The 27719-nt window shown below is 42.1% G+C and overlaps 1 protein-coding gene across 1 annotated transcript in view; it reads left to right on the top strand.

The window, feature by feature from the left end:
* pgr (progesterone receptor) overlaps nucleotides 1–27719 on the top strand; it is a 65188-nt gene that overhangs the window by 24812 nt on the left and 12657 nt on the right. The window contains exons 3-6 of the mRNA XM_036965366.1: nucleotides 13607–13723; nucleotides 14756–14982; nucleotides 15207–15327; nucleotides 27497–27641. Coding sequence (XP_036821261.1) covers nucleotides 13607–13723; nucleotides 14756–14982; nucleotides 15207–15327; nucleotides 27497–27641 — 610 coding nt within the window. The remainder of the gene's footprint in view (nucleotides 1–13606; nucleotides 13724–14755; nucleotides 14983–15206; nucleotides 15328–27496; nucleotides 27642–27719) is intronic.

Here is a 27719-nt window from a genome sequence, read left to right on the forward strand (position 1 = left end):
TAAACAATGCTACCTTATATAATGTTACTTACCCTACATTATTCATCTCATATGCATACATATATACTGTACTCTATATCATCGACTGTATTCTTATGTAATACATGTATCACTAGCCACTTTAACTATGCCACTTTGTTTACATACTCATCTCATATGTATATACTGTACTCGATACCATCTACTGTATCTTGCCTATGCTGCTCTGTACCATCACTCATTCATATATCCTTATGTACATATTCTTTATCCCCTTACACTGTGTACAAGACAGTAGTTTTGGAATTGTTAGTTAGATTACTTGTTATTACTGCATTGTCGGAACTAGAAGCACAAGCATTTCGCTACACTCGCATTAACATCTGCTAACCATGTGTATGTGACAAATAAAATTTGATTTGATTTGAAAACCCCGGATAAACCTCCGGTAGTAGTTGGCAAACCCTAAGAATCGCTGCACCTTCTTAACCGTGGTGGGAGTCGGCCAATTACCCACGGCTGCAATGCGGTCACTCTCCATCTCAACCAAAATGACATAATAAATAAAAGTGTGTTCCAGAACCCGTCGCACACCAACACATAATACACAAACATACAAAACAAACAATCTCTGACAAGGACACGATGGGAAACAGAGGGTTAAATACACAACATGTAATTAATGGGATTGGAACCAGGTGTGAAGGAAGACAAGACAAAACAAATGGAAAATGAAATATGGATCAGTGATGGCTAGAAGATCGGTGTGACGACCCTCCCACTCTGTCTGCTGTATTCTGTCTTTGTTCTTATTTCCTTATTAGGATGCCGGTGGGCGGAGTTGGGAGGGTCGTCAGCTTCATGGGAAACACCTGGGCCAGGTGTCTCCCAGGATAAATAGACCTCTTCCACATTCATGGAGGAGACTCTCTCCATGCAGACACCTTTGTAGATTGTGTTGTGGTTCTTGGTGGCCTTTTGTTTGTTTGCTTTGGCACCTTTCAACACCATGCATTATCACATTCATGCACGCAAAACTCACTTACACTACTGATTACTGATTACACACATCATTGTATATTTCCCTTAGTTGCTTTAGTTAATAAATATATATTTTGTTACTCCTTATCTCCACGTTGTCGCCCTTTCTTACGGGCTTTGAGCCGGTTCGTGACAATCGGTGACGTCGACCGCCGAACACCACCCGAACACGGAGAGGGACCGACATCGGCGGAAGTCGTGACACGCTGCACTTGATGAATTTATGAAAATGCTTCTTCCGATTATTGCTAAACATGCACCTGTTAAGAAACTGACTGTTGGAATGGGTTGATGAATTGAAAAACTGTATGGTTGAAAGAGATGGGGTAAAAGGAGTGGCTAATAAGTCTGGCTGGACATCTGATTGGCTGACTTACTGCAAATTGAGAAATGATGTGACTAAACTCAAAAGAAGAAGAAACTTTATTATGAAGGAAGCCAAGATCATTGATGTAAAGTACTTTAAATTAAATTATGGGCAGAAAGACAAATTCAACTCCATCTTTCATCCAATCAGATGGCTTATTCATCACAAAACCATTTGATGTTGCCAATTATTTTAATGATTATTTAATTGGCAATGTGGGCAAACTTAGGCAGGGAACGCCAACAACGAACAGTGAGCAATTGTATTCATGCATAAAAAAAACTAATAATGAAAGTTTACATTTTGTAAGGTTAGTGTGGGAGAGGTGGAAAAATAATGACAAGCTCTGTAAACAAATGAACAGCAGACTTTCAGCATGCTTATAGAGAAGAGGACTCAACATGTACTGCACTGACACAAATCACTGATGATTGGTTGACAGAAATCGATAATAAGAAGATTGTGGAGCTGTTAGATTTCAGGGCAGCCTTTGATATTATTGACCATTTTTTATTCTTATGTATCCGTTATTTTACCAGGTAAGTTGACTGAGAACACATTTACAGCAACGACCTGGGGAATAGTTACAGGGGAGAGGAGGAGGATGAATGAGGCAATTGTAAACTGGGGATTATTAGGTGACTGTAACCTGTTACCAAAGGACCTTGTGAAGATGCTGGTGAAAACAGGTACAAAAGTATCTATATCCACAGTAAATCGAGTCCTATATCGTCATAACCTGAAAGGCAACTCAACAAGGAAGAAGCCACTGCTCCAAAACCGCCATAAAAAAGCCAGACTACGGTTTGCAAATGCACATAGGGACAAAGTTGTTAGTTTTGGAGAAATGTCCTCTGGTCTCATGACACAAAAATAGAACTGTTTGGCCATAATCACCATCATTATGTTTGGAGGAAAAAGGGGGAGGCTTATAAGCCGAAGAACACCATCCCAACCGTGAAGCACGGGGGTGGCAGCATCATGTTGTGGCGGTGCTTTGCTGCAGGAGGGACTTGTGCACTTCACAAAATATATGGCATCATGAGGGGGGAAAATTATGTGGATATATTGAAGCAACATCTCAAGACATCAGTCAGGAATTTAAAGCTTGGTCGCAAATAAGTCTTCCAAATGGACAATGACCCCAAGCATACTTCCAAAGTTGTGGCAAAATGGCTTAAGGACAACATCACAAAGCCCTGACCTCAATCACATAGGAAATTTGTGGGCAGAACTGAAAAACCGTGTGCAAGCAAGGAGGCCTACAAACCTGACTCAGTTACACCAGCTCTGTCAGGAGGAATGGGCCAACATTCACCCAACTTATTGTGGGAAGCTTGTGGAAGGCTACCCGACACGGTTTACCCAAGTTAAACAATTTAAAGGCAATGCTACCAAATACTAATTGAGTGTATATCAACTTCTGACCCACTGGGAATAAATCATTCTCTCTACTATTATTCTGACGTTTCACATTCTTAAAATAAAGTGGTGATCCTAACTGACCTTAAACAGTGATTTTTTTTTGAACTAGGATTAAATGCCAGGAATTGTGGAAAACTGAGTTTAAAATGTATTTGGCTAAGGTGTATGTAAACTTCTGACTTCAACTGTATACAGACCTCTACATGCTATGTAATTAGGAAAACTTGCAAAATCGGCAGTGTATCAAATACTTGTTCTCCCCACTGTATGTGGGCTACGTGTGCCTTTTTAAATGTATGGAGCTCTGTCTTTGAGCTGTTCTTGTCTGATGCTGTTCTGTATTATGTCGTTCTGTATTATGTTTCATGTTCTTTGTGGAACCCCAGGAAGAGTAGCTGCTGCTTTTGCAATATACCCCCTCCCCAAAAAAATATCACTCTCAGTCTGACCATGGTCATGTTACTCAGTCTAACCATGAACATTTCACTCACAGTCTGACCATGGTCATTTCACGCAGTCTGACCATGGTCATGTCACTCTCAGTCTGACCATGGTCATGTCACTCTGTCTGAAAAAGGTCATGTTTCTCCATCTGACCATGGTCATGTCCCTCAGTCAGACCAGGTCATGTTACTCAGTCTAACCATGAACATTTCACTCTCACTCTTACCATTTTCATATAACTCTGTCTGACCATGGTCGTTTCAATCAGTCTAACTATGGTCATGTCACTCAGTCTGACCATGGTCATGTCACTCTGTCTGAACAACATGAACATATTTCTCAATCTGGCCATGGTCATGTCTCTCTCAGTCTGACCATGGTCATGTCTCTCTCAGTCTGATCATGGTCATGTCACTCTCAGTCTGGCCATGGTCATGTCACTCTCAATCTGACCATGGTCATGTCTCTCTCAGTCTGACCATGGTCATGTCTCTCTCAGTCTGATCATGGTCATGTCACTCTCAGTCTGGCCATGGTCATGTCACTCTCAGTCTGGCCATGGTCATGTCTCTCTCAGTCTGGCCATGGTCATGTCTCTCTCAGTCTGATCATGGTCATGTCACTCTCAGTCTGGCCATGGTCATGTCACTCTCAGTCTGGCCATGGTTTTGTCATTCAGTCTGACCATGTTCATATCTCTCAGTCTGACCATGGTCATGTCTATAAATCTGACCATGTTCATATCTCTCAGTCTAACCATGGTCATGTCTATAAATCTGACCATGGTCATGTCTCTCAGTCTGACCATGGTCATGTCTCTCAGTCTGACCATGGTCATGTCTCTCAGTCTGACCATGGTCATGTCTATAAATCTGACCATGGTCATGTTTCTCAGTCTGATCATGGTCATGTCTCTCAGTCTGACCATGGGCATGTCTCTCAGTCTGACCATGGTCATGTCTCTCAGTCTGACCATGGTCATGTCTCTCAGTCTGACCATGGTCATGTTTCTCAGTCTGATCATGGTCATGTCTCTCAGTCTGACCATGGTCATGTCTCTCAGTCTGACCATGGTCATGTCTCTCAGTCTGACCATGGTCATGTCTCTCAGTCTGACCATGGTCATGTCTCTCAGTCTGACCATGGTCGTGTCTCTCAGTCTGACCACGGTCGTGTCATTCTAACTCATGCCACTCTGGCTGAACAAGGTCATGTATTTAAAAAATACTAAATGTATTTCACCTTTATTTAACCAAGTTGAGAACAAGTTCTCATTTACAACTGCGACCTGGCCAAGATAAAGCATAGCAATTTGACACATACAACAACACAGAGTTACACATGGAGTAAAACAAAACATACAGTCAATAATACAGTAGAGAAAATAAAACAAAAAGTCCAAATGTAGTGAGTGCAAATGAGGTAAGATAAGGGAGTTAAGGCAATAAATAGGCCATAGTGGCGAAGTAATTACAATATAGCAATTAAACACTGGAATGGTAGATGTGCAGAAGATTAATGTTCAAGTAGATATACTGGGGTGCAAAGGAGCAAGATAAATAAATAAATACAGTATGGGGATGAGGTAGATAGATGGGCTGTTTACAGATGGGCTATGTACAGGTGCAGTGACCAAATTAGGAATTGGCTTTGGGGGTGACCAGTGAGATATACCTGCTAGAGCGCGTGCTACGAGTGGGTGCTGCTATGGTGACCAGTGAGCTGAGATAAGGCAGGGCTTTACCTAGCAAAGACTTGTAGATGACCTGTAGCCAGTGGGTTTGGTAATGAGTATGAAGCGAGGGCCAGCCATTGAGAGAGTACAGTTTGCAGTAGTGGGTAGTGTATGGGGCTTAGGTGATAAAACGGATGGCACTATGATAGACTGCATCCAATTTTTTGAGTAGAGTGTTGGAGGCTGTTTTATAGATGACATCGCCAAAGTCGAGGATCGGTAGGATGGTCAGTTTTACGAGGGTATGTTTGGCAGCGTGAGTGAAGGATGCTTTGTTGCGATATAGAAGCCGATTCTAGACTTAATTTTGGATTGGAGATGCTTAATGTGAGTCTGGAAGGAGAGTTTACAGACACCTAGGTATTTGTAGTTGTCCACGTATTCTAATTCAGAGCCGTCCAGAGTAGTGATGCTGGACGGACGAGCAGGTGCGGGCAGTGATCGATTGAATAGCATGCATTTAGTTTTACTTGCATTTAAGAGCCGTTGGAGGCCACGGAAGGAGAGTTGTATGGCATTGAAGCTCATCTGGAGGTTAGTTAACACAGTGTCCAAAGTAGATGTGGATCAGAGAATCACCAGCAGCAAGAGCAATATCATTGATGTCTACAGAGAAGAGAGTCGGCCCGAGAGTTGAACTCTGTGGCATCCCCATAGAGACTGCCAGAGGTCCGGACAACAGGCCCTCCGATTTGACACACTGAACTCTATCAGAGATGTAGTTGGTAAACCAGGCGAGGCAATCATTTGAGAAACCAAGGCTGTTGAGTCTGCCAATAAGAATGTGGTGATTGACAGAGTAAAATGCCTTGGACAGGTCCATGAATATGGCTGCACAGTAATGTCTCTTATCGATGGCGGTTATGATATTGTTTAGAACCTTGAGCGTGGCTGAGGTGCACCCATGACCAGCTCGGAAACCAGATTGCATAGCGAAGAAGGTACGGTGGGATTTGAAATGGTCGGTAATCTGTTTGTTAACTTGGCTTTCGAAGACCTTAGAAAGACAGTGTAGGATAGATATAGGTCTGTAGCAGTTTGGGTCTAGAGTTTTGCCCCCTTTGTTGAAGAGAGGGATGACCGCGGCAGCTTTCCAATCTTTGGGAATCTCAGACTATACGAAAGAGAGGTTGAACAGGCTAGTATTAGGGGTTGCAACAATTTCGGCAGATCATTTTAGAAAGAGAGGGCCCAGATTGTCTAGCCCGGCTGATTTGTAGGGGTCCAGATTTTGCAGCTCTTTCAGAACATCAGCTATCTGGATTTGGGTAAAGGGGAAATGGTGGGGGCTTGGGCGGGTTGCTGTGGAAGGTGCCGGGCAGTTGACCAGGGTAGGGGTAGCCAGGTGGAAAGCATGGCCAGCCGTAGAGAAATGCTTATTGAAATGTTCAATTGTAGTGGATTTAACGGTGGTAATAGTGTTTCCTAACCTTAGAGCAGTTGGGAGGAGGTGCTCTTATTCTCCATGGACTTTAGAGTATCCCAGAACTTTTTCGAGTTTCTACTACAGGATGCAAATTTCTGTAGCTAGCCTTAGCTTTCCTAACTGCCTGTGTATAGCAAGTGGCAACGGTGAGAGACTTGTTTCTGGAAATATGCATTTTTAGTAGGAGCTTGAATTGTTTGGGTGCAGACCTGGATAGTAAGACAGAACTCTGCAGGCTATCTTTGCAGTAGATTGCAACACCGCCCCCTTTAGGAGTTCTAGCTTGGCGGAAAATGTTATAGTTAGGGATGGAGATTTTAGGGTTCTTGGTGGTCTTCCTAAGCCAGGACTCAGACACAGCTAAGACATCCGGTTTGGCAGAGTGTGCTAAAGCAGTGAGTAAAACAAACTTAGGGAGGAGGTTTCTAATGTTAACATGCATGAAACCAAGGCTTTTACTGTTACAGAAGTCAACAAATGAGTGCACCTGGGGAGTGGGAGTGGAGCTAGGCACTGCAGGACCTGTATTAACCTCTAGATCACCAGAGGAACAGAGGAGGAGTAGGATAAGGGTACGGCTAAAGCCTATACGAACTGGCCGTCTAGCACGTTCGGAACAGAGAGTAAAAGGAGCAGGTTTCTGGGCACAATAGTATAGATTCAAGGCATAGTGTACAGACAAAGGTAAGGTAGGATGTGAGTACATTGGAGGTAAACCTAGGCATTGAGTAATGATGAGACAGATATAGTCTATAGAGATGTTTAAACCAGGTGATGTTATCGCATATGTAGGAGGTTGAACAACATGATTGGTTTAGGCATATTGAGCAGGACTAGAGGCTCTATAGTGAAATAAGACAGTAATCACTAACCAGGACAGTAATGGACGAGGCATATCGATATTAGAGACAGGCATGCATAGTCAAGTGAGCATATGGGTCCAGACAGTTAGCAGGTTGGGGCTAACAAGCTATCAGTTAACAGACCGGGGCTAGCAAGCTAGCAGTTAGCTGACCTGGGTTAGCAAGCAAGCAGTTAGCAGACCGGGGCTAGCAAGCAAGCAGTTAGCAGACCGGGGCTAGCAAGCTAGCAATTAGCAGACCGGGCTAGCAAGCTAGCAGTTAGCAGACCGGGGCTAGCAAGCTAGCAGTTTGCAGACCGGGGCTAGCAAGTTAGCAAAAGGGCCTTTGGGGGACGTCGCAATGTAGGTAAGTCTGTTTTTGCCTCTTCGTGCGGTGATGTCGATAGACCAGTCGTGGATTCGTAGGGTTCCAAGTAGCTCTAGGTAGCTAGAAGGCTGCGGTTAGCAGAATGGGCCTTCAGCGGACGTCGCACCTGAGGGGCCTGTTGGAATCCTCGGGCAGATTATGTTGGTATTCCAGTCATAGAGGATCGGTCTGGAGTTCCGTGTCCCGTACCGGCTGTAGAAGGGGTCCGGATATTGTAGCCTGGGAGTGGGGCTTCGGTGGTAGCCCAGGAGCCCTAGCCGGGCTAGCTTCAGGCTAATTGGTGCTTGCTCCGGGATGGAAACGCTAGCCAGGAGTAGTCACCCGGGATTGTGGTTAGCTAGTTGCAAAGATCCAGGTGAAAGGGTTCAGAGTTTGCGGTAGGAATCCGGGGATATGGAGAGAAATAGGTCCGTTATGCTCTGGTTTGAGTCATGTTGTACGAACTGACGAGATCTTTCCGAGCTAAAGGTTAGCTGATGACCGCTAGCAGTGGTTTGCTGACTGATAGCTGGTAGCTAGTTAGCTGACTAGCTTCAGTTGAGGGATTCCAGATCCGAAGTAAATAGAAATACTTTAGAAAAAAAACAGATCCACGCCACATTGGGCGGGTTGCAGGAGAGGATTTAGAAGTTGAGGTTTAGGAAAATATTGAAAAAAGATATGCGAAGAAAACTTTATATAAAAAAATATATACAAGGGACACGACAGCACAAAGACAAAGACGTCTGACTGCTATGCCATCTTGGAATCTCCGTCTGACCATGGTCATGTCCCTCAGTCTGACCAGATCATGTCACTAAGTCTGACCATGGTCATTTCACTCAGTCTGACCTTGGACACGTCACTCAGTCTGACCATGGTTATTTCACTCAGTCTGACCATGGTCATTTCACTCAGTCTGACCATGGTCATGTCTATAAATCTGACCATGGACATGTCACTCAGTCTGACTGTTGTCATGTCGCTCTCAGTCTGACCATGGTCATGTCTCTCAGTCTGACCTTGGACATGTCACTCAGTCTGACCATGGTCATGTCACTAAGTCTGACCATGGTAATGTCACTCAGTCTGACCTTGAACATATCACTCTGTCTGACCTTGGACATGTCACTCAGTCTGACCATGGTCATTTCACTAAGTCTGACCATTGTCATTTCACTCAGTCTGACCTTGGACATGTCACTCAGTCTGACCATGGTCATGTCACTAAGTCTGACCATGGTAATGTCACTCAGTCTGACCTTGAACATGTCACTCAGTCTGACCTTGGACATGTCACTCAGTCTGACCATGGTCATTTCACTCAGTCTGACCATGGTTTTGTCATTCAGTCTAACTATGGTCGTGATTATCGATCTGACCATTGTCATGTCTATAAATCTGACCATGGGCATGTCACTCTCAGTCTAACCATTGTCATGTCACTCAATGTGACCATAGTTATGTCACTCAATATGACCATGGTCATGTCACCCTCAGTCTGACCATGGTAATTTCATTCTCAGTCTGACCATGGTCATGTTACTCAGTCTGACAAAGGTAATTTTACGCTAGGTCTGAGAATGGTCATGTCACTCTCAGTCTGATCTTGGTCATGTCTCTCAGTCAGACCAGGTAATGCCACTAAGGCTGACCATGATCATCTCACTTAGTCTGACCTTGGCCATGTTTCTCTCAGTCTGACCATGGTCATGTCACTCTCAGTCTGACCATGGTCATGTCACTCTCAGTCTGACCATGGTCATGTCACACTCAGTCTGATCATGGTCATATCACTTAGTCTGACCATGGTCATCTCTCTCAGACTGACCATGGCATTGTCTCTCAGTCTGATCATGGTCATCTCACTCAATATGTCCATGGTCATGTTAGTCAGTCTAACCATGGTCATGTCTATAAATCTGACCATGGTCATGTCACCCTCAGTCTGACCATGGCCATGTTACTGAAGGTGACCATGGTCATTTCACTCAGTCTGACCATAGTTTTGTCATTCAGTCTGACTATGGTCATGATAATCAGTCTGGCCATTGTGATGTCTATAAATCTGACCATGGGCATGTCGCTCTCAAAATGACCATGGTCATGTCACCCTCAGTCTGACCATGGTCTTATCACTCAATCTGTACATGTTCATGTTTCTCAGTCTGATCATGGTTATGTCACTCAGTCTGAATGTGGTCATATCACTCTCACTCTGACAATGGTCTCGTCACTCTGTCTGAACAAGGTCATGCTTCTCTGTCTGACCATGGTCATGTCCCTCAGTCAGACCAGGTCATGTCACTAAGTCTGACCATGGTCATTTCACTTAGACTGACCATGGTCATGTCACTCTCAGTCTGACCATGGTCATTTCAATCAGTCTGACCATGGTCATGTCAGTCTCAGTCTGACCATGGTCATGTCAGTCTCAGTCTGACCATGGTCATGTCACTCTGTCTGACCATGGCCATGTTACTCTCAGTCTGACCATGGTCATGTTACTCTCAGTCTGACCATGGTCATGTCAGTCTCAGTCTGACCATGGTCATGTCAGTCTCAGTCTGACCATGGTCATGTCACTCTCAGTCTGACCATGGTCATGTCAGTCTCAGTCTGACCATGGTCATGTCACTCTCAGTCTGACCATGGTCATGTCTCTCAGTCTGACCATGGCCATGTTACTCTCAGTCCGAACATGGTCATTTCTCTCAGTCTGACTGTGGTCATTTCACCCTCAGTCTGACCATGGTCATGTCTCTCTATCTGACTATGATCATGTCTCTCAGTCTGACCATGGTCATGTCTCTCAGTCTGACCATAGTCATTTTACTCAGACTGTCCATTGCCATTTCAATCAGTCTGTTCATGGTCATGTTACTCAATCTGACCATTATCATGTCAATCAGTCTGAACATGGTCCTGGCACGTAGTCTAACCATGGTCATGTCACTTTAAGTCTGACCATGGTCATGGATCTCTCACTCTGACCCTGGTCATGGATCTCTCACTCTGACCCTGGTCATGGATCTCTCAGTCTGACCCTGGTCATGATCTCTCTCTCTGCCAATGGTCATGTCACTCAGTCTTACCATGGTAATATCACTTTGTCTGAAAATGGTTATGTCAATCAGTTTGATCGTGGTAATAGAACTCTCTGCCCATGGTCATGTCACTAAATCTGACGATAGTCATTTCACTCGATCTGACCCATTTCACTCGAATGACCATGGTCATTTTCATTCAGTCTGACCCTGGTCATTTTCATTCAGTCTGACCCTGGTCATTTTCATTCAGTCTGACCCTGGTCATTTTCATTCAGTCTGACCCTGGTCATTTTCATTCAGTCTGACCCTGGTCATTTTCATTCAGTCTGACCATGGTCATTTTCATTCAGTCTGACCATGGTCATTTTCATTCAGTCTGACCATGGTCATTTTCATTCATCTCTGACCCTGGTCATTTTCATTCAGTCTGACCATGGTCATTTTCATTCAGTCTGACCATGGTCATTTTCATTCAGTCTGACCATGGTCATTTTCATTCATCTCTGACCCTGGTCATTTTCATTCAGTCTGACCATGGTCATTTTCATTCAGTCTGACCCTGGTCATTTTCATTCAGTCTGACCATGGTCATTTTCATTCAGTCTGACCATGGTCATTTTCATTCAGTCTGACCATGGTCATTTTCATTCAGTCTGACCATGGTCATTTTCATTCAGTCTGACCATGGTCATTTTCATTCAGTCTGACCATGGTCATTTTCATTCAGTCTGACCCTGGTCATTTTCATTCAGTCTGACCATGGTCATTTTCATTCAGTCTGACCCTGATCATTTTCATTCAGTCTGACCCTGGTCATTTTCATTCAGTCTGACCATGGTCATTTTCATTCAGTCTGACCATGGTAATTTTCATTCAGTCTGACCATGGTCATTTTCATTCAGTCTGACCATGGTCATTTTCATTCAGTCTGACCCTGGTCATTTTCATTCAGTCTGACCATGGTCATTTTCATTCAGTCTGACCCTGATCATTTTCATTCAGTCTGACCCTGGTCATTTTCATTCAGTCTGACCATGGTCATTTTCATTCAGTCTGACCATGGTCATTTTCATTCAGTCTGACCATGGTCATTTTCATTCAGTCTGACCATGGTCATTTTCATTCAGTCTGACCATGGTCATTTTCATTCAGTCTGACCATGGTCATTTTCATTCAGTCTGACCATGGTCATTTTCATTCAGTCTGACCCTTGTCATTTTCATTCAGTCTGACCATGGTCATTTTCATTCAGTCTGACCATGGTCATTTTCATTCAGTCTGACCCTGGTCATTTTCATTCAGTCTGACCCTGGTCATTTTCATTCAGTCTGACCATGGTCATTTTCATTCAGTCTGACCATGGTCATTTTCATTCAGTCTGACCATGGTCATTTTCATTCAGTCTGACCATGGTCATTTTCAGTCAGTCTGACCATGGTCATTTTCATTCAGTCTGACCATGGTCATTTTCATTCAGTCTGACCCTGGTCATTTTCATTCAGTCTGACCATGGTCATTTTCATTCAGTCTGACCATGGTCATTTTCAGTCAGTCTGACCATGGTCATTTTCATTCAGTCTGACCATGGTCATTTTCATTCAGTCTGACCATGGTCATTTTCATTCAGTCTGACCATGGTCATTTTCATTCAGTCTGACCATGGTCATTTTCATTCAGTCTGACCATGGTCATTTTCATTCAGTCTGACCATGGTCATTTTCATTCAGTCTGACCATGGTCATTTTCATTCAGTCTGACCATGGTCATTTTCATTCAGTCTGACCATGGTCATGTCTCTCTGCTCTTTTTTTGTGTTCTTTTTCGATCTCTCGCAGACACTCAATTGCTCTCTCTGCCTTTCACTCCCTCCCATTTCTCGTTCTTTATCTCTCTCTCTGCCTTTCACTCCCCCCATTTCTCATTCTTTATCTCTCTCCCTGCCTTTCACCCCCCCTCTCTCTCGCTCTCAAAAACTCTTCTCAATCTTCAGAGTACAATACCCATCTCCAATAGACACTATTTCAGAGAGCCGAGTAGAACCCATCTCCATTAAACACTATTACAGAGAGCCGAGTAGAACCCATCTTCATTAGACAATATTACTGAGAGCCTTAGAGAACCCATCTCCACTAGACAATATTACTGAGAGCCTTAGAGAACCCATCTCCATGAGATAATATTACACAGAGCCTTAGAGAACCCATCTCCATTAGACAATAATACTGAGATCCTTAGAGAACCCATCTCCATTAGACAATATTACTGAGAGCCTTAGAGAACCCATCTCCATTAGACAATATTACTGAGAGCCTTAGAGAACCCATCTCCACTAGACAATATTACTGAGAGCCTTAGAGAACCCATCTCCATGAGATAATATTACACAGAGCCTTAGAGAACCCATCTCCATTAGACAATAATACTGAGATCCTTAGAGAACCCATCTCCATTAGACAATATTACTGAGAGCCTTAGAGAACCCATCTCCATTAGACAATATTACTGAGAGCCTTAGAGAACCCATCTCCATTAGACAATAATACACAGAGCCTTAGAGAACCCATCTCCATTAGATAATATTACTGAGAGCCTTAGAGAACCCATCTTCATTAGACAATATTACTGAGAGCCTTAGAGAACCCATCTCCATTAGACAATATTACTGAGAGCCTTAGAGAACCCATCTCCATTAGACAATATTACACAGAGCCTTAGAGAACCCATCTCCATTAGACAATATTACTGAGAGCCTTAGAGAACCCATCTCCATTAGACAATATTACACAGAGCCTTAGAGAACCCATCTCCATTAGACAATATTACACAGAGCCTTAGAGAACCCACCTCTCTCTGAGATGATTGCCTTTGAAAAGTAATTCTAAAAACACACTTTAACCCAAATTAGCTGTATTCTGTTCTTCTATTCAACAGGACATCATAACTATCTCTGTGCCGGTCGAAATGACTGCATCGTGGATAAAATACGGAGAAAGAATTGTCCTGCGTGTCGCCTGAGGAAGTGCTACCAAGCTGGGATGATGCTCGGAGGTACCTTTGTGGTCATGTCTCTCTGTCTTCCTCTTCTACTAAATGAATGCCCTCCTCACCAATTATCTAGAGAACATCACATTAAAGGGGTTACAAATGAACACTCTCTCATCTCAAGCAGGAGTCACACACTTTGAAATCATAATTTCCAGTCAAGGAGAATGTTGAAATGGCCTTTCAGATAACACACAGAGACCAAACAAAATCATCACACCCTGTCATTACTATCTGAAATGTTCTTTCCCTTAGGATATTACCTTTTGGATGTTTAATGAACTCCAGATGTAGGATCTTAATTTGATCACCCTGTTGCAGGAGAACTTTCCCGCAATGCATGACATTTTAAACTTGTAGTGTATTTGTAGTTTAAAAAGGCTTCTGAAGTTTGTAATTTCCACTTTGAAATTTTCAGGCTTGATTTTCCCTAACGGAAAATGTATTAACTCCTACAAAAATGTAAATTAATTATACATTTACATAATAATTCACATTTCCTGTTGCTGCAGGATTATCTTCCTGCTGTAGCAAATTTGGCTCAAATTAAGATCCTACATCTGTATGGTAAAAACAGTTTATTAAAAAACTAAAGTGCTCTTGTAAAAGCCTTTGTCTGACCTTTCATTTGACACATTTTATGTGTCATGGGTTATTGAGGAGGAGTCAGTGTGTTATATTACGGGTTGTTAATCAGTCAACCGTTCAAGGCCGTACCAGTCATCCAAAATTACAACTTACAGAAAAATAAATACAGTAATTATTTAGTAACCTTTTTTTTTTTTTATCCAGACAAACTAAACCTGAAAACAATATTCTTTAAAAAAATAATTATATCTTTTAACTTTGGCCTCAGACAGAATATCTTATGTCAGCCGACACATCTGATCACATCTTAACGAAGCATTTCATAGATGTTGAACCCCGTCTTCATTTCATTCAGCCCCGTGCCAATGTCTACATACAGTATGTGAATAACAAGTGTCCCTTGTGCTCTTCACATGTTTTAACTGACCCTTGTGGTAATTATTGTCACAGGGCGGAAGCTGAAGCGTTTTGGGGCCCTGAAGGCAGGTCCAGCCTTGATGTTCCAGGGGCCCTTATCAGCCCTGGGAGATGGTCTGGCCCCAGCCTTGATGTTCCAGGGGCCCTTGTCAGCCCTGGGGGATGGTCAGACCCTGGCCTCTCTACCCTGCATGCCTGGCCTCAACGAGCTGCAGCTCTCCCCTCAGATCATCAGCATTCTGGAGAGCATTGAGCCTGAGGTGGGGTCGGAGTTTCTGATTTAGGGGGGGAATCCTAACCTCCACCTAAATCTAATTGTAACTTAGTCATGCATTGAAGTCAATAAGAGACTAAGGGAAAATATGACTGAAGGACAAGTTAGGTTTCATATTCATCATAGGCACCTTTTGCTTTGTATTGTCCTGCTGCTAACAATGGATTGACATTCAGGGATCAATCATGTACTCCTCTGTCCGTCTACCAGGTGGTGTACTCTGGCTATGACAACTCCCAGCCTGACATGCCACACCTCCTCCTCAACAGTCTCAACAGACTGTGCGATAGACAGCTGTTGTGGATCGTCCGGTGGTCCAAGTCCCTGCCAGGTAATAAAACAGTGTAATTATGTGTGTGTGTGGTTTATCAATGTCTGAGAATGTCCTGAGAGACAGACTGTGATTCATCTGGTGATCAAGTAACAGCAGGAAGAATGTCAACTGGTTTGATTTCCTATCTTGACGTCTGCACACGTTTAACCCATTCACACTTCATTAAACTGATGTAAAATGGAAGGTTTTCCCCGATGCGGATCCAAGTTAGGATTGGTCCATATGAGTTCCTTTACTGGAGTCAACCTGTACCACATTACAGACAGCAGTAGTAGCATGCAGTCGCCTTGGTCAGGTCTGCCAGGTAACAGAATAACTGTATTCAGGGTTGACTTATGATATAAGTCTATGTTTGCTTCCCAAATAACACACTATGCCCTATATAGTGCACTAGTTTAGACCGGAGGCCTATGGCACCCTATTCTCTAGATAGTGCACTACTATAGACCAGAGCCCAATGGCACATTATGCCCTATATAGTGCACTAGTTTAGACTGGAGCCCTATGGCACCCTATTCTCTATATAGTGCACTAGTTTAGACCAGAGCCCTATGGCACACTATGCCCTATATAGTGCACTACTTTTGACCAGAGCCCTATGGGCTAGGCCTCCTCAGGGCCAACACACTCACCATGGTCTCCATGGTCATCACACCGAAGGTCAGCGAAGGTCTCACTCCCTAACACTGGCAGGCAGAGATATAGCCAGGGAGACCATGTGGAAAGTACGACCAATCCTTTCTTCTCTTTTCACACCCTTTATAATTAAACACCCTTTATAATTACTGGTAACCTCCTAAACACGCTTTAACGCTACTGGTGACCTCCTAAACACCCTTTATAACTACTGGTAACCTCCTAAACACCCTTTATAACTACTGGTAACCTCCTAAACACCCTTTATCACTACTGGTGACCTCCTAAACACCCTTTATATCTACTGGTAACCTCCTAAACACGCTTTAACGCTACTGGTGACCTCCTAAACACCCTTTATATCTACTGGTGACCTCCTAAACACCCTTTATAACTAAACCTCCTTTATCACTACTGGTAACCTCCTAAACACCCTTTATAACTACTGGTAACCTCCTAAACACCCTTTATAATTAAACACCCTTTATAATTACTGGTAACCTCCTAAACACGCTTTAACGCTACTGGTGACCTTCTAAACACCCTTTATAACTAAACACCCTTTATAATTACTGGTAACCTCCTAAACACGCTTTAACGCTACTGGTGACCTCCTAAACACCCTTTATAACTAAACACCCTTTATCACTACTGGTAACCTCCTAAACACGCTTTAACGCTACTGGTGACCTCCTAAACACCCTTTATAACTAAACACCCTTTATCACTACTGGTAACCTCCTAAACACGCTTTAACGCTACTGGTGACCTCCTAAACACCCTTTATAACTAAACCTCCTTTATCACTACTGGTAACCTCATAAACACCCTTTATAACTAAACACCCTTTATAATTACTGGTAACCTCCTAAACACGCTTTAACGCTACTGGTGACCTCCTAAACACCCTTTATAACTAAACCTCCTTTATCACTACTGGTAACCTCATAAACACCCTTTATAACTAAACACCCTTTATCACTACTGGTAACCTCCTAAACACCCTTTATAACTACTGGTAACCTCCTAAACACCCTTTATCACTACTGGTAACCTCCTAAACACGCTTTAACGCTACTGGTGACCTCCTAAACACCCTTTATAACTAAACACCCTTTATCACTACTGGTAACCTCCTAAACACGCTTTAACGCTACTGGTGACCTCCTAAACACCCTTTATAACTAAACCTCCTTTATCACTACTGGTAACCTCATAAACACCCTTTATAACTAAACACCCTTTATAATTACTGGTAACCTCCTAAACACGCTTTAACGCTACTGGTAACCTCCTAAACACCCTTTATAACTACTGGTACCCTCCTAAACACCCTTTATAACTACTGGTAACCTCCTAAACACGCTTTAATGCTACTGGTGACCTCCTAAACACCCTTTATAATTAAACACCCTTTATAATTACTGGTAACCTCCTAAACACCCTTTATAACTACTGGTACCCTCCTAAACACCCTTTATAACTACTGGTAACCTCCTAAACACCCTTTATCACTCCTGGTAACCTCTTAAACACCCTTTATAACTACTGGTAACCTCCTAAACACCCTTTAACGCTACTGGTGACCTCCTAAACACCCTTTATAACTAAACCTCCTTTATCACTACTGGTAACCTCCTAAACACCCTTTATAACTACTGGTAACCTCCTAAACACCCTTTATAACTAAACCTCCTTTATCACTACTGGTAACCTCCTAAACACCCTTTATAACTACTGGTACCCTCCTAAACACCCTTTATAACTACTGGTAACCTCCTAAACACCCTTTAACGCTACTGGTGACCTCCTAAACACCCTTTATAACTAAACACCCTTTATCACTACTGGTAACCTCCTAAACACGCTTTAACGCTACTGGTGACCTCCTAAACACCCTTTATAACTAAACCTCCTTTATCACTACTGGTAACCTCATAAACACCCTTTATAACTAAACACCCTTTATAATTACTGGTAACCTCCTAAACACGCTTTAACGCTACTGGTAACCTCCTAAACACCCTTTATAACTACTGGTACCCTCCTAAACACCCTTTATAACTACTGGTAACCTCCTAAACACGCTTTAACGCTACTGGTGACCTCCTAAACACCCTTTATAATTAAACACCCTTTATAATTACTGGTAACCTCCTAAACACCCTTTATAACTACTGGTACCCTCCTAAACACCCTTTATAACTACTGGTAACCTCCTAAACACCCTTTAACGCTACTGGTGACCTCCTAAACACCCTTTATAACTAAACCTCCTTTATCACTACTGGTAACCTCATAAACACCCTTTATAATTACTGGTAACCTCCTAAACACCCTTTATCACTCCTGGTAACCTCTTAAACACCCTTTATAACTACTGGTAACCTCCTAAACACCCTTTAACGCTACTGGTGACCTCCTAAACACCCTTTATAACTAAACCTCCTTTATCACTACTGGTAACCTCCTAAACACCCTTTATAACTACTGGTAACCTCCTAAACACCCTTTATAACTAAACCTCCTTTATCACTACTGGTAACCTCCTAAACACCCTTTATAACTACTGGTACCCTCCTAAACACCCTTTATAACTACTGGTAACCTCCTAAACACCCTTTAACGCTACTGGTGACCTCCTAAACACCCTTTATAACTAAACACCCTTTATAATTACTGGTAACCTCCTAAACACCCTTTAACGCTACTGGTGACCTCCTAAACACCCTTTATACCTAAACCTCCTTTATCACTACTGGTAACCTCATAAACACCCTTTATCACCACTGGTGACCTCCTAAACACCCTTTATAACTACTGGTAACCTCCTAAACACCCTTTATAACTACTGGTAACCTCCTAAACACCCTTTATCACTACTGGTAACCTCCTAAACACCCGTTATCACTACTGGTAACCTCCTAAACACCCTTTATCACTACTGGTAACCTCCTAAACACCCTTTATCACTACTGGTGACCTCCTAAACACCCTTTATCACTACTGGTAACCTCCTAAACACCCTTTATCACTACTGGTAACCTCCTAAACACCCTTTATCACTACTGGTAACCTCATAAACACCCTTTATCACCACTGGTGACCTCCTAAACACCCTTTATAATGACTGGTAACCTCATAAACACCCTTTATCACTACTGGTAACCTCCTAAACACCCTTTATCACTACTGGTGACCTCCTAAACACCCTTTATCACTACTGGTAACCTCATAAACACCCTTTATCACTACTGGTGACCTCCTAAACACCCTTTATCACTACTGGTAACCTCATAAACACCCTTTATCACTACTGGTAACCTCCTAAACACCCTTTATCACTACTGGTAACCTCCTAAACACCCGTTATCACTCCTGGTAACCTCCTAAACACCCTTTATCACTACTGGTAACCTCCTAAACACCCTTTATCACTACTGGTAACCTCATAAACACCCTTTATCACCACTGGTGACCTCCTAAACACCCTTTATAACTACTGGTAACCTCCTAAACACCCTTTATCACTACTGGTAACCTCCTAAACACCCTTTATCACTACTGGTAACCTCCTAAACACCCTTTATCACTACTGGTAACCTCCTAAACACCCTTTATCACTACTGGTAACCTCCTAAACACCCTTTATAACTAAACACCCTTTATCACTACTGGTGACCTCCTAAACACCCTTTATCACTACTGGTAACCTCCTAAACACCCTTTATCACCACTGGTGACCTCCTAAACACCCTTTATAACTAAACCTCCTTTATCACTACTGGTAACCTCCTAAACACCCTTTATCACTACTGGTAACCTCCTAAACACCCTTTATCACTACTGGTAACCCCCTAAACACCCTTTATCACTACTGGTAATCTCTTAAACACCCTTTATCACTACTGGTAACCTCCTAAACACCCGTTATCACTACTGGTAACCTCCTAAACACCCGTTATCACTACTGGTAACCTCATAAACACCCTTTATAACTACTGGTAACCTCCTAAACACCCTTTATAACTAAACACCCTTTATCACTACTGGTGACCTCCTACACACCCTTTATCACTACTGGTAACCTCCTAAACACCCTTTATATCTACTGGTAACCTCCTAAACACCCTTTATAACTAAACACCCTTTATCACTACTGGTGACCTCCTAAACACCCTTTATCACTACTGGTAACCTCCTAAACACCCTTTATCACTACGGGTAACCTCCTAAACACCCTTTATAATTAAACACCCTTTATCACTACTGGTGACCTCCTACACACCCTTTATCACTACTGGTAACCTCCTAAACACCCTTTATATCTACTGGTAACCTCCTAAACACCCTTTATAACTAAACACCCTTTATCACTACTGGTAACCTCCTAAACACCCTTTATCACTACTGGTAACCTCCTAAACACCCTTTATAACTAAACACCCTTTATCACTACTGGTAACCTCCTAAACACCCTTTATCACTACTGGTAACCCCCTAAACACCCTTTATATCTACTGGTAACCTCATAAACACCCTTTATCACTACTGGTAACCTCCTAAACACCCTTTATCACTACTGGTAACCCCCTAAACACCCTTTATATCTACTGGTAACCTCATAAACACCCTTTATCACTACTGGTAACCTCCTAAACACCCTTTATAACTACTGGTAGTGATATCATCTCAGCTTTGGATAATATCAGTCAAAACACTAACTTGTAGGTAGAATCATAGAATGACATATATAATCCATACCCTATGTCATGTCATATAGAATCCAAAACCCTATGTCATGTCATATAGTATCCATACTGTATGTCATGTCATGTAGAATCCATACTGTTTTTCATGTCATATAGAATCCATACTGTATGTCATGTCATATAGAATCCATACTGTATGTCATGTCATGTGGAATCCATACTGTATGTCATGTCACGTGGAATCCATACTGTATGTCATGTCATGTAGAATCCATACTGTATGTCATGTCATGTGGAATCCATACTGTATGTCATGTCATATAGAATCCATACTGTATGTCATGTCATGTAGAATCCATACTGTATGTCATGTCATGTGGAATCCATACTGTATGTCATGTCATATAGAATCCATACTGTATGTCATGTCATGTAGAATCCATACTGTATGTCATGTCATGTGGAATCCATACTGTATGTCATGTCATGTGGAATCCATACTGTATGTCATGTCACATGGAATCCATACTGTATGTCATGTCACGTGGAATCCATACTGTATGTCATGTCATGTGGAATCCATACTGTATGTCATGTCATATAGAATCCATACTGTATGTCATGTCATGTAGAATCCATACTGTATGTCATGTCATGTAGAATCCATACTGTATGTCATGTCATGTGGAATCCATACTGTATGTCATGTCATGTGGAATCCATACTGTATGTCATGTCATGTGGAATCCATACTGTATGTCATGTCATGTAGAATAATCTTCTTACCTATGTAAGAAGAACACAAGTAACATGTCACAAACCTTGTTTGTAGCCTGAAAGTACAAGGAGTGGCATGTTAGCACCAAACAGGTCTGGATTTCAGGATACCTGCTTTCTATGAAGTGATCAATATCAGTAGAAGATTGAAGACAAAGAAAGGGAAGGCTAGTTCCCATAAGGAGAGGTAATGATTTGACAGGAAGGGAAGGCTAGTTCCCATAAGGAGAGGTAATGATTTGACAGGAAGGGAAGGCTAGTTCCCATAAGGAGAGGTAATGATTTGACAATAAGGGAAGGCCAGTCTTAGAAGGAGAGCTAATGATTTGACAGTAAGGGAAGGCCAGTCTTATAAGGAGAGGTAATGATTTGACAGTAAGGGAAGGCCAGTCGTATAAGGAGAGGTAATGATTTGACAGTAAGGGAAGGCCAGTCTTAGAAGGAGAGGTAATGATTTGACAGTAAGGGAAGGCCAGTCTTATAAGGAGAGGTAATGATTTGACAGGAAGGGAAGGCCAGTCGTATAAGGAGAGGTAATGATTTGACAGTAAGGGAAGGCCAGTCTTATAAGGAGAGGTAATGATTTGACAGTAAGGGAAGGCCAGTCTTATAAGGATAGGTAATGATTTGACAGGAAGGGAAGGCCAGTCTTAGAAGGAGAGTTCATTTGACATTTGTTATTATGAAACACACACCATTAAATACAAGCCAGATCAAAAGCTGCAAAGCAATTATGATTGACCAGAGATATATCTACCACTATGGTTGACCAGAGATATATCTACCACTATGGTTGACCAGAGATATATCTACCACTATGGTTGACCAGAGATATATCTACCACTATGGTTGACCAGAGATATATCTACCACTATGGTTGACCAGAGATATATCTACCACTATGGTTGACCAGAGATATATCTACCACTATGGTTGACCAGAGATATATCTACCACTATGGTTGACCAGAGATATATCTACCACTATGGTTGACCAGAGATATATCTACCACTATGGTTGACCAGAGATATATTTACCACTATGGTTGACCAGAGATATATCTACCACTATGGTTGACCAGAGATATATCTACCACTATGGTTGACCAGAGATATATCTACCACTATGGTTGACCAGAGATATATCTACCACTATGGTTGACCAGATATATATCTACCACTATGGTTGACCAGAGATATATCTACCACTATGGTTGACCAGAGATATATCTACCACTATGGTTGACCAGAGATATATCTACCACTATGGTTGACCAGAGATATATCTACCACTATGGTTGACCAGAGATATATCTACCACTATGGTTGACCAGAGATATAGCTACCACTATGGTTGACCCATTATGTATCTACCATTATGGTTGACCAGTACTGATATAGTGCTATATCTACCATTATGGTTGACCAGAGATATAGGTACCATTATGTTGACCAGTGATATAGCTACCATTATGGTTGACCAGTAGTGATATAGTGATATATCTACCATTATGGTTGACCAGAGATATAGCTACCATTATGTTGACCAGAGATATAGCTATCATTATGTTGACCAGAGATATAGCTACCACTATGGTTGACCAGTAGATATATTGACCACTATGGTTGACCAGTAGATATATCTACCATTATGGTTGACCAGAGATATAGCTACCATTATGGTTGACCAGAGATATATCTACCACTATGGTTGACCAGAGATATAGCTACCACTATGGTTGACCAGAGATATAGCTACCACTATGGTTGACCAGTAGATATATTGACCACTATGGTTGACAAGTAGTGATATATATACCATTATGGTTGACCAGTAGTGATATATATACCATTATGGTTGACCAGTAGTGATATATCTACCATTATGTTGACCTGTAGTGATATATCTACCATTATGGTTGACCAGCAGTGATATATGTACCATTATGTTGACAAGTATTGATATATCTACCATTATATTGACCAGTAGTGATATTTCTACCATTATGGTTGACCAGTAGTGATATATGTACCATTATGTTGACCAGTAGTGATATTTCTACCATTATGGTTGACCAGTAGTGATATATGTACCATTATGTTGACCAGTAGTGATATAGCTACCATTATGTTGACCAGTAGTGATATAGCTACCATTATGTTGACCAGTAGTGATATATGTACCCTTATGTTGACCAGTAGTGATATAGCTACCATTATGTTGACCAGTAGTGATATATGTACCATTATGTTGACCAGTAGTGATATAGCTACCATTATGTTGACCAGTAGTGATATATCTACCATTATGGTTGACCAGTAGTGATATATGTACCATTATGTTGACCAGTAGTGATATAGCTACCATTATGTTGACCAGTAGTTATATAGCTACCATTATGTTGACCAGTAGTGATATTTCTACCATTATGGTTGACCAGTAGTGATATAGCTACCATTATGTTGACCAGTAGTGATATATCTACCATTATGTCTATCAGTAGTGATATGTCTACAACTGTGTATGACTGTTACTAGGGTGACTAAGTCACTAGGTTACTACATTCACACTCTGATACGCATCACTTGATGTACTTCAAATGGAGCAGAACAACTTGTTCTTGTTAATAACGTGATAAGATGATAACGTTGTTATTTACATAATAAACCATCTCAACTGAAATGACAGCAGATAAGTATGAATAAAGGTAATTAACCATTTAAACTAATATGACAGTAGATATTGTAAGTATGAATAAAGATATTGATCCATTTAAACTCAAATGACAGCAGATACGTATGAATGACTTTTAGATACTGTATACATACTGTATAGGCTCGTGCCCAGTGACACGAGCCTACCAGATGAGCTAAATGCCTTTCATGCTCGCTTCGAGGCAAGCAACACTGAAGCATGCACGAGACCACCAGCTGTTCTGGATGACTGTGTGATAACGCTCTTGGTAGCCGATGTGAACAAAACCTTTAAACAGGTCAACATTCAAAAAGCAGCTGGGCCAGGCGGATTACCAGGACGTGTACTCAAAGCATGCGCGGACCAACTGTCAAGTGTCTTGACCTTTTCAACCTCTTCCTGACCGAGTCTGTAATACCTACATATCTACACCACCAGACCATCCCCAGTGACCAAACACGACTCCAACACCATCGTTAATTTTGTGGTGGTCACCGACAACGATGAGACGGCATATAGGGAGGAGGTCCGAGAACTGGCAGTGTGGTGCAGGGACAACAACCTCTCTCTCAGTATGAGCAAGACTAAGGAGCCGATCGTGGACTACAGGAAAAGGCGGGCCGAACAGGCCACCATTAAGATAGAAGGGGCTGTAGTGGAGCGGGTCAAGAGTTTCAAATTCCTTTAATGTCCACATGACCAACAAACTGTCATGGTCCAAACATACCAAGACAGTCGTGAAGAGGGCACGACAAAACCTTTTCCCCCTCAGGAGACTGAAAATGTTTGGCATAGGTCCCCAGATCCTCAAAAGGTTTTAGAGCTGCACCATCGAGAGCATCCTGACCGGTTGCATCACTGCCTGGTGTGGCAACTGCTCGGCATCTGACCATTTGGCGCTACAGAGGGTAGTGCGTACGGCCCAGTACATCACTGGGGCCAAGCTTCCTGCCATCCAGGACCTATATACCAGGTGGTGTCAAAGGAAGGCCCTAAAATTGTCAGAGACTCCAGTCACCCAAGATATAGACTATAGACTGTTTTCTCTGCTACCGCACACAAGTGGTGCCGAAGCGTCAAGTCTAGGACCAAAAGGCTCCTCAACAGCTTCTACCCCTTTTGTACACTTCTGCTACTCGTTGTTTTTTTTATCTATGCATAGTCACTTCATCCCGACCTACATGTACAAATTACCTCAACTAACCTGTACCCCCGCACATTGACTCGGTACTGGTACCCCCTGTATAGAGCCTCGTTATTGTTAATCTTATTTTGTTACTTTTTATTCTTATTTTTTACTTCAGTCTATTTGGTAAATACTCTCTTAACTTTTCTTGAACTGCACTGTTGGTTAAGGGCTTGTCAGTAAGCATTTCACGGTAAGGTCTACACTTGTTGTATTCAGCATTTCACGGTAAGGTCTACACTTGTTGTGTTTGGCGCATGTGACAAATAAAGTTTGATTTGATGATTATGTAATAAAAAATGTAAACTTAAATGACAGTAGATACTTTATATATGAATAGAGGTAATGAACCATTTAAACTCAAATGACAGTAGATACTTTATATATGAATAGAGGTAATGAACCATTTAAACTCAAATGACAGTAGATATATAAAGGTTATTCTTCCTACTTTTTCCATTTATGTTTTGGTCATTTGGTCATCACTCTTATCCGGAGTGACTTACATTCAAGTAAGGCAGGTCAAAAACATCACAAGTAAGGCAGGTCAAAAACATCACAAGTAAGGCAGGTCAAAAACAACACAGGTAAGGCAGGTCAAAAACAACACGGGTAAGGCAGGTCAAAAACATCACAAGTAAGGCAGGTCAAAAACAACACAGGTAAGGCAGGTCAAAAACAACACAAGTAAGGCAGGTCAAAAACAACACAGGTAAGGCAGGTCAAAAACAACACAGGTAAGGCAGGTCAACAACAACACAGGTAAGGCAGGTCAAAAACAACACAAGTAAGGCAGGTCAACAACAACACAGGTAAGGCAGGTCAAAAACAACACAGGTAAGGCAGGTCAAAAACAACACAGGTAAGGCAGGTCAAAAACAACACAAGTAAGGCAGGTCAAAAACAACACAGGTAAGGCAGGTCAAAAACAACACAAGTAAGGCAGGTCAAAAACAACACAGGTAAGGCAGGTCAAAAACAACACAGGTAAGGCAGGTCAAAAACAACACAAGTAAGGCAGGTCAAAAACAACACAGGTAAGGCAGGTCAACAACAACAACACAGGTAAGGCAGGTCAAAAACAACACAAGTAAGGCAGGTCAAAAACAACATAGGTAAGGCAGGTCAACAACAACACAGGTAAGGCAGGTCAAAAACAACACAAGTAAGGCAGGTCAACAACAACACAGGTAAGGCAGGTCAAAAACAACACAAGTAAGGCAGGTCAACAACAACACAGGTAAGGCAGGTCAAAAACAACACAAGTAAGGCAGGTCAAAAACAACACAGGTAAGGCAGGTCAAAAACAACACAGGTAAGGCAGGTCAAAAACAACACAAGTAAGGCAGGTCAAAAACAACACAGGTAAGGCAGGTCAAAAACAACACAAGTAAGGCAGGTCAAAAACAACACAGGTAAGGCAGGTCAAAAACAACACAGGTAAGGCAGGTCAAAAACAACACAAGTAAGGCAGGTCAAAAACAACACAGGTAAGGCAGGTCAAAAACAACACAAGTAAGGCAGGTCAAAAACAACACAGGTAAGCAGGTCAAAAACAACACAAGTAAGGCAGGTCAAAAACAACACAAGTAAGGCAGGTCAAAAACAACACAGGTAAGGCAGGTCAAAAACAACACAAGTAAGGCAGGTCAAAAACAACACAGGTAAGGCAGGTCAAAAACAACACAAGTAAGGCAGGTCAAAAACAACACAAGTAAGGCAGGTCAAAAACAACACAAGTAAGGCAGGTCAAAAACAACACAAGTAAGGCAGGTCAAAAACAACACAAGTAAGGCAGGTCAACAACAACACAAGTAAGTCAGGTCAAAAACAACACAAGTAAGGCAGGTCAAAAACAACACAGGTAAGCAGGTCAAAAACAACACAAGTAAGGCAGGTCAAAAACAACACAAGTAAGGCAGGTCAAAAACAACACAGGTAAGGCAGGTCAAAAACAACACAAGTAAGGCAGGTCAAAAACAACACAGGTAAGGCAGGTCAAAAACAACACAAGTAAGGCAGGTCAACAACAACACAAGTAAGGCAGGTCAAAAACAACACAAGTAAGGCAGGTCAAAAACAACCACATATCACGGTCATTGCAAGTAAAACAAGCTTTCTTGAAAACATTCACATATTCTTTTCTCTGGTTTGTTGACAGGGTTCCGTAGCCTCCACATCAACGACCAGATGACACTCATCCAATACTCCTGGATGAACCTAATGGTGTTCTCTCTGGGCTGGAGATCTTTCCAGAATGTCACCAGTGAATACTTATACTTCGCTCCTGATCTTATCCTTAGCCAGTATGTTGTGTTAATGTTCTATATTTAAAATCTGCATTGAATAAAACGTTTTTATTTTCACGTATCCAACTATTTAGT

The sequence above is a fragment of the Oncorhynchus mykiss genome, chromosome 27, assembly GCF_013265735.2.
Source record: "Oncorhynchus mykiss isolate Arlee chromosome 27, USDA_OmykA_1.1, whole genome shotgun sequence".
In the NCBI taxonomy this organism is placed as follows: Eukaryota; Metazoa; Chordata; class Actinopteri; order Salmoniformes; family Salmonidae; genus Oncorhynchus; species Oncorhynchus mykiss.